The 12,594-nt window shown below is 50.3% G+C and overlaps 1 protein-coding gene across 2 annotated transcripts in view; it reads right to left on the bottom strand.

The window, feature by feature from the left end:
• Positions 1-1,395: 1,395 nt before the first annotated feature.
• LOC117718757 (tetratricopeptide repeat protein 38-like) overlaps positions 1,396-12,594 on the bottom strand; it is a 36,002-nt gene continuing 24,803 nt past the window's right edge. For both annotated transcript variants that reach the window (XM_076911831.1, XM_034516622.2), the window contains 7 exons: positions 10,886-10,945; positions 9,555-9,593; positions 6,715-6,796; positions 5,558-5,723; positions 4,723-4,882; positions 4,448-4,521; positions 1,396-2,170 (listed from right to left, as the gene is read on the bottom strand). In XM_076911831.1, coding sequence (XP_076767946.1) covers positions 2,077-2,170; positions 4,448-4,521; positions 4,723-4,882; positions 5,558-5,723; positions 6,715-6,796; positions 9,555-9,593; positions 10,886-10,945 — 675 coding nt within the window. In that variant the 3' untranslated portion in view covers positions 1,396-2,076. The remainder of the gene's footprint in view (positions 2,171-4,447; positions 4,522-4,722; positions 4,883-5,557; positions 5,724-6,714; positions 6,797-9,554; positions 9,594-10,885; positions 10,946-12,594) is intronic.

Here is a 12,594-nt window from a genome sequence, read left to right as displayed (position 1 = left end):
ACTCAGAAATCCACCTGCCTCTGCCTCCCAAGTGCTGGGATTAAAGGCATGTGCCACCACCACCTGGCTAATTAAATTGTTTTAATGAATGCGCAGAACCTGTCCAGTTGTGAGCAGACTGCAGGGACTCTGAGCAGGCTGAGCAAAGTTCACCTGTTTGGAGACCTCCACCCTGCACCCCACCCCCATACCTGCCGTCCATCCCAAGTAAGTAGGAACTGAAGGAACCAGGAGGAGCATAATTGCCTTTGTACCATTCCTTCCGGAGGATAGCAGCGAGACAGCTTCAACTTCCAGGAGGGATGTCCTTGTCACAGAAGCAGGACATGGGTTCAAACCTGGTGGCTGCTATGTCCGTTATCTGGTTATTTGCCACAGCAGAGCAGCTCCAAGCTGGTATAGTGGTTTGAATAGGTTTGGCCCCCAAGGACTCATCTGTTGAAATACTTGGCCCACAGGGAGTGACACTATTAGGAGATGTGTCCTTGTTGGAGGAAGTGTGTCACTGTGGTAATGGACTTGGAGGGCCTATACTCAAGTTCCACCTTGTGTGGAAGAGACCCTCCTGCTGGCTGCAAGCAGAAGGTGGTCTCCTTTTGGATGCCTTCAGTTTAAGATGTAGAAGTCTCAGCTCTCCAGCACCATGCCTGCCTGGATGCTGCCATGCTTCCCGACATGATGATAATGGACTGAACTTCTGAAACTGTGAGCCAGTCCCAATTCAATATTGTCCTTTGTAAGAGTTGCCTTGGTCATGGTGTCTCTTCACAGCAGTAAAACCCTAACTAAGACAGCTGGGGGCTCAGCCCCACTCAGGAGCAGAATCAGAGCCAAGGAAGCCACACCCCTCAAGCTTTGCTCCCATGTGCAGTTTAAAGAGAAGCTCCAGTTGGCACCACCAAATCCCCCAGTGAGGCAGAAGGCATCCGTCCCCTCATCTTTGGGGATGGTGGCAGGTGCAGTAGTCTGGGGCTGATAAAGCCAATGAGACAGATACCCTCCCCCAAAAAGGAAATGCCTTTGCTGGCTGGGACCCCAAGCAGCTCACTGGGACCCCTCCCCAGGGAAATGGGACAGCAGGACCTGTGTAGAAGATAAGGAAAACTAAATGGAAAGGTTTTACTAGTGCAGTGTGTGTGCATGTACACGGCCGGATACTTCTAAACCTTCCAGATGAACTGGCTACATCTCTTCACTGCCTGCTTGTTGGGACCTAAGCTGGCCACGTTCGGGCGGCCAAAAGATGTCGCGGCCCGAGCAAAATGTTGAGGCCCGGGCTGCCCCAAGTTTGGCGGCCACTGTATCCTGGTCCAAGCTGCCGCTCCAGTCCGAGGGTCGGGGTTCAGCAAGAGAGAGAGAGTGAGGGCGGACTCAAAGAATGGAGACCAGACAGAGTGTGTTTCAATCCCGTTTATTCTTCAGTCTCTCTTCCTCTAAGTGTCTGCTTCTCTGTCTCCTCTGTCTGCTGAGTCTGATTCTCTCATGTCTGCCTCCGCCTTTTATATGTCTCACTTCTAAGCCATGCCTTTTGGTCACACCTTTAATCATGCCCTTAGGCCTTGTCTCTAAATCTGATCTCTACACTTCTAAGTCATACTCTTAAATTACACACCTTTAATCTCACACACCTTTAATCTCACACACCCAAGGTATCTAAACCAAGATTATCGGAGTGTTCTCAGCTGTTGTAGGCTATTGTAATCCAAGTCTCAGGTCAGGGTATATGGCTCAAGATGGCTGCAAAGCTGATAGCCGCTTTCTGCTAAAAGTCAGCCCCCAACACCTGCTGGCTTCAGAACAAGAAAATACAATGTTCAAGGCACTTGCAAATGATAGCACTGCTTTAGAACTAAAGGCTTAAAAATGCATGTTGGCCCTGAGAGGAATTCTGAATATCACTCAAAATTAACGTGTGTTTCCTATTTCTACCAAACTACTGATCTGGAGAATTCTACCAGGACTGAACTTTACCCTCTGGCAAACAGACCCAGCTGTTTCCTAACCCTAGCCCAACAAGGCAGTCCACCTAACGCCAGGAGGTCAGTGCTGAGCTGTAGGCCAAGGACCTGGCCATTGTCACTGCATAAGATGGACGGCGGCTGCCTTGCGGATCAGCCGCTCAGTCAGGGGTGAGTTGGGTTTCAAGGCGTCACGTTCCATCAGAAGGCTCCTGTGGAAACACACAGAGTGTCTGTTATAGAACCTTCCAGAAGGATGTGGGAACATGACTAGCAGGGGCAAAATGGATCCAGCCATCTGGACAGTACTTTGATTGTCCATGAGAGATAAACACTAGAGCTGAGGACTCCAGCGTGGGACTATCATGGTGGCTTTGTCTGTCATAGGGAAAGCCATGGCTCAAGAACTCATAGCTCATGCTGCTGTCACGGTCTGGGGCTAATTATGAGAGGGACAAGAGACACGGTGTCAGGCAGGAAGCCACATGTGAGACTAGTCCAGGAAAAGCAAATGCAAGAGTTGGGGTAGGAAAGCCTTAGAGAGAGCAAGACTAGGACCAGTGGGAGGTAAAGGCCCAACTGTGGCTGGATGGGGTCTGGGTGGGGAGGGTGGGGCTCCTCATCAAGCCCACACATGTCTGGTGTCTGAACCACAGGTCATCTGTGTTTGCTTTGTTTGGTCACACCCACCCCAAGGAGATTAGGACTGATACAGATTAACAATGGTGGCTCTGTGGGCAGTGAGTGATGTTAAGGGGCTGGAGCTTAGGACTGAGGGAACTACACCCCAGCCAATATAGACTGTATCAGTTATTCTCTGCTGCTAAAACAACGTATACGAGGCTCGGTACTTTGTAAAAATGAAAGGTTTTATTTAGCTAGGTTCCAGAGACTGGACATCCAAGACAGAGGCCCTATCTGGCTTCATATTCTTAGTCTGCTTGGCTTTGTGAACAAGGAATGGAGGGAGGAAAGAAAATGACTGCGTGTAGGAGAAGCTAAGCAGAGTGGCTTCATTATATAACATTCTTCTGTGGAGAGCACTAACTAGGGTCTCTGAGAACTTTAATATCTCCTGGGGGGGGGCCACGACCCCCTTCCTGGAGTAGCTCTCCTCTCTCTACCCTTCCCCCCTTCTCGACAATTCCAGACTTGGGAACACATATCCAGCTCTAGAACCCTGGGCCACACTCAAACTACATAAAACCACAGCAGAGGGTTTTGTCTGTGAAAGGGATGGGCTGCATACAGAGGCAAACACTTGGAAGGAATGCCCTACCCCGCAGTGTCTTCCGGGACAGCTGTGCCAACTGTCACCCTGCACTCTACCTCCCCTACCCTGGGTAGGACCTGAGCTATATAGCATCCTCCAGCATGGGCCACGCTGCACCCAAGAATTTGCCCCAGCTCAACCCTCAGCACCCTCCTCTGTTCATAGAGCCCACGTTCTCCTAGCTGGCGTGTGCCTTTTTGCATATAGATGTGGAATCACAAAAACAGGGCCATGTTCCTATGGCATTTCTGAGTTAGTTCAAATGTTTCTGGCCATCACCTGCACAGCAGCAGAAGTCTGACCTAATGCTCAAGGCACCTGCCTAGAGCTCTTCTCACAGGGCAAGCAACTAGGAGTCCTTTTCTTGGTGGGTTGGGTGATGAGCCAGGAAAAGAAAGGATAATGGTGAGGCCTGCATGAGTTCCTGTATTGGGTGTCCCAGGTTGTTGCTTTCTCCCTAAGCAGGAACACTGGCTAAGTGCACTGGGCATTAGTCTTCCCTTCACACTTCTATGGGACACCCCTGTGGTCCTCCATACCCTCAGCAGCTCCTCCACCATCCTTTCCTCCTGACCACAACTCTGTAACTGTCCAGATGTTTATGTGTGAATTGGATTTTCATGCATTCCGATGCATTCCGTAAAGCCAAGGCCTATATCCATCTACTCAGCACCGCATCCCACACCCAGCACAGGTAGGTAAGAGACTGTAAGCTAAGGCCTAATGGAGCAGACCAATAAAAGGAGATAAGCTGTCCAAGGAAGAGGGCACAGCACATCCCAAGGACTTGAAAGCAGGTACACACTGGCTCTCTGTGTAGTTCAGGGTGGCTAAAATGGGAGGTGAGCTGGGGAGGCAGGAGGCTGGGCAAAGGGTGGCACAGGCTGGGTGCTGGTGGCATCCCAGCACTTGGGAAGCAGAGGCAGGTAGATCTCTAAATTCAAGGCCAGGCTGGTCTCCAGAGTAAGTTCCAGCCAGGACGACACAGAGAAACCCTGTGTCAAACCTCCTCCCCGACAAAAGGGGCATTGGTTGTCTCCCTTTGTCAAGCTGAGCCTGCTAACGAAAGAAAAGCAAATTCCCAGCTGGCCTCTTTCTTTCTGAACCCCAAAAGCAGAAGCCTGCATGCCAGATAGCACCAGTTGCCAACGTGCACAGGGAGATCATATGCAGGGCACCCTCCCGTGCCTGGCTGGAGGAAGGGGACCATGCTCACCGGGCCACATTCTTATGGACGCTGGAGGTGCAGGTTAAGGCCGCGTGAATCAACAGTTGATTGAAGACATCTCTCTACAATGTCAGTCAGTCAAGTTAGGCACCTGTAATGTGCACCGGGGATGGGCTCCCAACCCAAAGGAACCTCAGAGACAGTCACCACCTTCATCATCCTATCCTAGTGGTAGCATCTCACAGGAAGACTCCTATCCCATGACTACCGACCACACAGAAGACACACTCCAGCCTCTGGTTCTCTTTATACAGCTGGCTCACCTGGGCGGTGCTGCCCCCGATCTGGACAATTTTGTATCGGATTGGCAAAAGGAGCTCTAAGACTCGGTCAGGGTTTCCGTTCTCAGCCTCCACAAGGGCCTGGCACAGGGGCAGCCCAACGTCTTTCGCCAACTGGTGATGGCAGTTCTCCCCTGGGGACCTGTCACCAAGACCAAAGCTCAGTGTCCCCACCTCACAAAGTTTCACCCGGGCTAGGGACCCAAAGTTAAGGCGGCCTGATGGTACTTTGCTAGGAATGGGGAGACATAAGTATCTATCCAATGTAGGGAGAGGGCAGGGGTCCCTGTCCCCAGCCTTAGTTTGCCCATCTGGAAAGTTGTGTGGCGGCACAGTGCTCACAGAGAGGTCAAGACTGCAGACAGTGGAGGCAGAGCCTAGGCACCAACAGCCAACATTATCATGGCCAACAGAGCATGTGTCTGCAGCAATTTGTCCTTCCCAGACCATCCTTGTCAGCTCAGAAGGTGCCATTCCAACAGATGAAGAAACTGAGACTCAGAGCAAAGAGACAGCTCTGTGTCCTGAAGACACCAACTGGACCTCGGAAGGTCAGACACCTAGGAGATACATGCCCACAAGGGCACAGACCTGGAGATACCCCCCTAGACACGCACCTGGGGATAACCACCTAAACACTCACCTGGGGATACTCTCCTAGAAGCATGGATAGCCTCAAAGCTGTCCTAACCAGAAGGATCTCACCCTCAGGTTTCTGCAGAAAGGCAGAGCAGCCCTAGCGGGCCTTGACTCAGCCCTCACATTCATTCTCCCTCTCAGCTGGGCCCAAACTTCATGGTCTCGGGCCCTGGCATACTTGCTGGCCTCCTGCAGGGTGGTCAGCAGCTCCTGTGTGGTCTGGAGGTCCCGTGCACCCAGCGAGGCCATCAGGAGGTGAGCATCGTTGAACAGAACGATGTGGTCTCGGGTGTGCTTCTTGGTCACAGGTAGAACAGCCTGCCACCGCTGGCCAACGGACACCCCTGGGGACAAGAAGAAAAGCCCAGGGCTTGGTGTGAGGCGGCAGTATGCCTTATACTTGGTTTCTCTGAACCCACATCCCACAGAAGCCCATACAATCTTGTCCTGGGCGAGGCCAGTATGTGAGTGGGGCCACCAAGGCCTATGGTCTCCTTGTTTACCTGGAAAAGCAGCAAACTTATGAGGTCAAAAGCAGATTTGAAAAACTGTCACATGCTACCAAACTATTCTTAGCGCCTTGATAGACTCCAAAAAGAAATGTGTTAAATGTTCTCTATGGTAATCACAAGCCTAATACCTGTAGAGAGCACCTAAGTGGTTAAGATCCCCTGGCCACTGTTCCAGAGGTCCTGAGTTCAATTCCCAGTAACCACATGGTGGCTCATGACCAACTAATTATAAGGAATCGGATGCCCTCTTCTGGCATGTAGGTGTATATTCAGAACACTCATAAAAAATACCTAATAAATTAAAAAAAAGAACACAGTGATCCTTGCTTATGAGAGTGCGAAATGAGAGGCCTTTCCCAGCCTGCCAGCTACTTAGTGCCCCACCTCATCCCTCACAGTGGGAATCTGGAGCTTCTGTCTTTCTCAGTATCTCTCTGTGGAGCATCATCTATCAGGAAGCCAGCCCTGTCTGGTTAACTGTGAAGCCTGGGGTAACAGGCTCTGCAATGCGAGTTGGGAAATTCTCACCTCCTGTGATCTAGAAAAAGAGGCATCTGCCAGTAGCCAGGCAGCACCTGTGCCCTGAAAGGTCTGCCAGGCAGACTGTGGGGAGGCCAAGGTTCAGAGCCTAAGGCTACCACACCAAGGAGGGGCAGAGAATAAAGGGCAGTAGAGGCTAGGTCAGTTGCTTTGGACTGGCTAAGAGGCCGTTGCATAAGCTGGCATGCAGAGTTGCAACCAGGCTCATTCATCCCATGGCCTCACCCTCAGGACCAGCAATCGTGATTTCCCTCGTGTGGGGAGAGGGATGAGACCCAGCTACCTTCCATCTGAAGACGGTAGAGCATGGAACAGCTGTTCACCACATCCAGCATGGCACCACTGGCCTGCAAGCTGGGGAGGATCTGGAAGACAAGGGTCATGGGAGACCAGGTTTAGAGGGCCAAGTAATGACAGGACCATGGGAAGAGCTGGAAGGAGTTGCCATCTGAGCCATGGGCATTGCTTGAACAGAAAAAGCCCTTAGCAAACAGTAGCAATAAGCATCATTACCAGCACCCATCACCTGTATCACTTCTCAGCATCCTGGATAAGATAAACTGCAGGACCATAGATAGCTCCAACTAAGGGATTATGCAACTGTACTTGCCAGAATGTATGAAGAGCACATACGCATGGACGCATGCATGCACGCACGAGCCCACTCCACTGTGTACCCAGGATTAGTACTGGGCCCTGTCAATTGCCCCCCACCAAGCCCTATGCCTAAAGACTCATATCTTGCCTGGTCATGTTTCTAGATTCATCACGAGGAGACCTGTCTACACCAGACCTTAGAACACACAGCGCAGGTCACCTCCATTTCTTTGTAAGAAGCTGGTCATAATAGAAGGACTCCTCCACGGGACTCTAGTCTGGTGTTCTGATCCCCACATTATGACCACTCTGTGCCAAGATATTATTACTAAGACCTTGCTGGGGAGCTTTCCCTTTCAAAGAATGTCTAGGGACTCAGAGGGAATTTGAGTTTGGGGAGATGACAAGGTTCAGGGGTTGGCCAGTAGGATGGGCCCCAGCAAAGTCAGTATGCTAATGCAGGCATGGTATACCACCACCACCACCATCACAACCATCACCAACACCACCATCACCATCACCACCACCACCACCACCACCACCATCACCACCATTACCACCACCACCACCATCACCAACACTACCACCACCACCACCATCACCACCATCATCATCATCACCACTATCACTATATTACACATCTGAGTATTTTGACTTTATGTGTGCCTGGTGCCTACAGAGGCCAGAAGTGGGCATCCGGTCTCCTGGAACTGAGGGTTAGAGACAGTTTTGAGCTGCCATATGGGTGCTGGGAATTGAACTTTGGTCCTGTGGAATAGCAGTCAGTGTTCTTAACCACTGGCCCATCTCTCTAGCCCCACAACTTTTCCTTTTCTTCCTTTCTCATGGAACACTGGGGTTGGACCTTGGATCTCATGCCTGCTAAGCAAGTGCTCTAACACTGACATCCCCAGGCCTTGTTTTAGGACTCGCTGAGTTGCGCAGGCCAGCCTTGAACTGACTTCATAGCCCAGGTGCTGGGAACTTCCAATCCTCTTGTCCCAGCGTCCTGATTAGCTAGGACTGCAGGTCTGTGCCACCATGAGCAGATGAACTTTTATAGCATAGATTTATAGCAATAAAAACAAGCAGGGGTCTGGTGAGATGGCTTAATGGTTAAGATACTGGCTGCACTTCCCAGAGGATCCGGGTTCAATTCCCAGCACTCACACGGCAGCTCACAACCATCTCTAAGCTCCCTCTTCTGACCTCTGAGGCACCAGGCATGTGTGTAGTGCACATACATACATGCAGGCAAAACACTCATACACATAAATAAATCATTAAAAAATTAAAACACTAAAACACACATGAACGCACAACTGAGCATATAGCTCAGTAAAGGCACTTGTGAGGCCAAGCCAGTTTTGATCCCTGGAACTCACACAGTAGAAGGAGAACCATCTCCTCTGACTTTTACATACATGTCATGTGGTGTATACACATACAAAATCAATGAATGCGATTTTTTTTTTTTTTTTTTGGAGACAGGGTCTCATTATATAGCTCTGGTTGTCCTAGAACTCACTATGTAGACCAGGATGGCAGTAACTCACAGAGATCTGATACCTTGCCTCCACCTCCTAAGTGCTGGGATCAAAGATTGGGTCCACCACGCCTGCCTCTGACTTTTGAAGATTTATTTTTATGTACATTGGTGCTTTGCCTGCATGTCTGTGTTGAGTGCCCGATCCCATGGAACTGGAGTCACAGACAGTCCTAAGCTGCCATGTCAGTGCTGGGAATTGAACTCGGGTCCTCTGAAAGAACACACAGTGCTCTTAAACACTGAGCCATCTTACAGCTCCTGCCTGATATTTTAAAGTTTAAAATAAATGAATAAAAATTGAAAACAAAACAAAACTTCCTATGGACAGATGAATTACCTCATTAAGCATATCCTTCCATGTTACAATTGGAGGGAGACAGGGTGAGGGTTGGAGGGCTGTCTCTGTTCCCTATCACTGGATCCCCTTCCCCTAGCTGGACTGCCTGGTCAGGCCTTTTTAGGAAAGGATGGGCTTAGTTCTGTTTTGACTTGGTGTCTGATGGTGGGGTGATACCCAGGGGACTTCCGCCTTCTCTGAGGAGAAGGGGAGGAGGTAATGGGTTGGGGAGGGACTTGTGAGAGTGGGAGGAGTGGAGGGAGGGGGCTGCTACTGGGATGAAAAGTTAATTAATTAATGAATTAATTAATTAATAAAAAATGAATACATGTTGTATGTAGGAGGGAAAAAAGAAAAGAAGAGAAAAGAAAAAAAAAAGAGGAGAATACCCATCAGAAAGGACAGAAAAGCCCAGTGATTCCTCAGACACATCAGTCTCCAAACACCATGGGTGACACTCAGCAGAGGCTCTATGACACTGAGTCAGGACATGGCTCGTGAAGGCAGCCAACCCCACAAAGCCTTATCTGAGAACTGGGGGCACTCTCCCACCATTTGCTCTGGCAGGGACAATGACAGCTGGCCCAGAGGCTGAGAGAAAAGATGGCTGACTGCAGGCACAAACCATAAATGCACTTACATGGTTGTCGTAGATGGTGAGTGCAGCCTCGTATTCTCCCTGCAAAGGTGAAATCACTGCGATTAATATCTGGAGAAGTCAAAAAAGCGATGCTTGGAAAGACACCAGGAATAGCTGACCAAGGCCCCCAAAGGGCGATGGGCAGGACTCAGTGGCAGCCCAGTGTGTGTGTGGTGGTGGGGGGAAGGTGAGCCAGGACCCTCCATGTCTTTCTCTATGGTAACACTTCTAAGAAAGGAACCCTGACAAACAGGACCCTGCCTGTATCCATCACCTGCCCCCCTCCCCTTCTCATCCTAGAATTTCTAGTCCAATCTGAGACCCTCCCTATATCCCAAGCACTTGATTTCACACCACCTATGGTGATGTAAATAAGAGTGCCCCCCCCCCCCAACCCCCATGTTTGAATACTTGGTCCTCAGTAGGTGGTGCTGTTTGTGAAGGTTTAGAAGGTGTGGCCTTGTTGGAGGAAGTGTGTCACTAGGGGTGGGCTTTGAGAGCTTGAGGCCTCACCCTACTCTCAGTCCCTGCTGTTCTGTGCTTGGATGAGGTGAGCTCTGGCCATTCAGTTCCTGCAACCACCTTTGCTGCTTGCTGACACGCCTCCCCGCCGAGATTGAGGCTCTTATGCCTCTGGAACCATAAGGCAAATAAACCTTTCTCTCTACAAGTTGCCTTGGCCACAGGGTTTTATCACAGCAATAGAAAAGTAACTGATAAGCCATATGAGTCCTGCTTCCTAAGAGTGAAAAATGTCTCTGAGGAGGGCAGCTTGCAAAGCTCTTGGAATATGACTGCTGTCTTGCTTTAGACACCACCTGTGCTGATCTGAGAGGAGGGAACCCTAATTAAGAAAATATCTCCCTAAGACCTAGCTGTAGATAGACCTGTAAGGCTTTTTTTAAAATTAGTGATTGACAGGGGAAGGCTCAGCCCATTGTGGGTGGGGCCATCTCTGGCTGGCTGTCCTAGGTTCTGTAAGAAAGCAGGCTGAGCAAACCATGGGGAGCAAGCCAGTAAGCAGCACTCTTCCATGGCCTCTGCATCAGTTCCTGCCTCCAGGTGTCTGCCCTGTTTGACTTCCTGTCTTGCAACCCTTCAATGACTGGACTACAATGTGGAAATGTCAGCCAAGTAAACCCTCCCCTCCCCAACTCGCTTTTGGTCATGGAGTTTCATTGCAGCAATAGAAACCCTAACTAAGACCCCATCTTTTGCACCAACACACAAAGGTGCTGCATGGAAGTCAGACACATAGTGAGGAACTAGGAACAACCTATTCTTTGGACTTCTGTGCTGGGTGAGACAATCCAAATTCACAAGCACCCTACCTTTTCAATCAAGTACAGGGCCCAGTGCCAGTAATTATGGCCAGCCAGCATATCAGAGTCCTGGAGAAAGAATTAAAAAAATGTCTGAGCACCTGTGAGCTGGGTCAATAGTTCAGTTTGTATCCTGCACGAACCCCTGGTTCAATCCCCAGCATCTGATAAGCTGGGTATTGAGGACCACATCTGTGATCCCAGCACCAGGGAGGTAGAAACAGAGGCTCACAAGTTCCAAGTTGGGCAGGAGAGATGCTCACTTGGTACAATGTTTGTTGGGTAAGCATGAAGACATGAGTTTAACTCCTGGAACCCAGGTCAAAGCTGGATCTGATTGTGTAGGCCCATAATCACAGGAGGGTTTCTGGCCAGCCAGTCTTGCCTAAGCTCCAGATGCTAGGGAAAGACCCTGTTCAAAAACCGAGGAAGATGGCACCTGAGAAATGACAATGTGGCTTCCATATGCACACAAATACATGTGTGTTTACATCCACATACAGGTATTTCTGTATTTGTGCAAACACACACACACACACACACACACACACACATACACAGAAGTCGGGTAATGTTTGTGTTCTGGGGGAAGAATGTGAACAAGAGAAGAAGCCAGGCCAACTGGAGGATGAGGCCAAGTCGTGCTCCCCACCCTATCCACAAAAACCTTTCAGTATCTGCCTATCAAGTCTCAGGAAAAAATGGCTTCTCTGGCTTTAGGTTCTTGGCGGAACCCCAGAATTTTCCAGACCCTGGAATCATTAGATTCTAGGCATCATTAGAACAGGCTGAATGTTCATAATCCTCTCTGTTAGTCAGCTGCACCTAGAAACACACCTAGAGATGCTGGGCATTGCCCTGGCTGTCAATCACAGCCTGAGCCCAGGGAACCACTCAGAGGGATACTGGAGGCCATCCCATCCTGCCTCATCTCTGAAGTACTGAGCATCTACTACTCAGTGCCAGGCTCCGGAAAGAACTTTCTGCACTAGCTGGTGGTACCCTTGTAGCCTGCTGTGGCACAGAAGGCAGGGCAGCAAGGACCCATGGACAGGGACTCAGGTCATGTGCCAGAGGCAAGCCCAGAGAAAACAGGCACACACAGAGGAAGAAAGGCTATGACAGCTAGTGGGCCAGGAGGAAATGGCCTCCAAAGGGAGCACCAGCCAGTCAGGAGCAGGGATGAGTAAAGGTGGGAATAGGGAACAGAGACAGTGAAGGCACATAGTCAGGCCACAGAAAGGGTCAGGCTGCACAGTGGGGATCTGAACCATCCTTACCCTAAATGTCAGTCCTACATCAGTGGGCCATCACCCCATCGGCCTGCCTCTTTCCCACACACTTCACCATGTGTTCCCTAAGGTCACTCCTTGAGCAGAGCCTTCTGTGGAGCCTGCTGGCTGCAGCAGGAATGTATGTAACCCAGGGCCCTGAGCATGCCCACCCTTCCTGGGCTTTTATTTCCCCAGCACCCTTTATAGCCATTCCTTTCACAGCAAAATACCTCAGGCAGACCCCGACTATTCAGTCACTTATAAAACACTGGTAGGTACCGGGGAGCTGTGAGGCGCCCAGGGATGCTTGGCTGTCAGGGATGCCTCCAAGCTGATCCTAAGCTCCCAGGGAGCTAAGCCATATCTGCAAACCCCACTAGCAAGTCTTGTGGGAATTCTGGGTGTCAGACTGGATCGCCCAGCAGATGTCCACCGCCAAGGCTC

Source organism: Arvicanthis niloticus, chromosome 13 (genome assembly GCF_011762505.2).
Source record: "Arvicanthis niloticus isolate mArvNil1 chromosome 13, mArvNil1.pat.X, whole genome shotgun sequence".
Taxonomy (NCBI): Eukaryota; Metazoa; Chordata; class Mammalia; order Rodentia; family Muridae; genus Arvicanthis; species Arvicanthis niloticus.
This window is presented reverse-complemented; position numbering and strand designations above follow the sequence as displayed.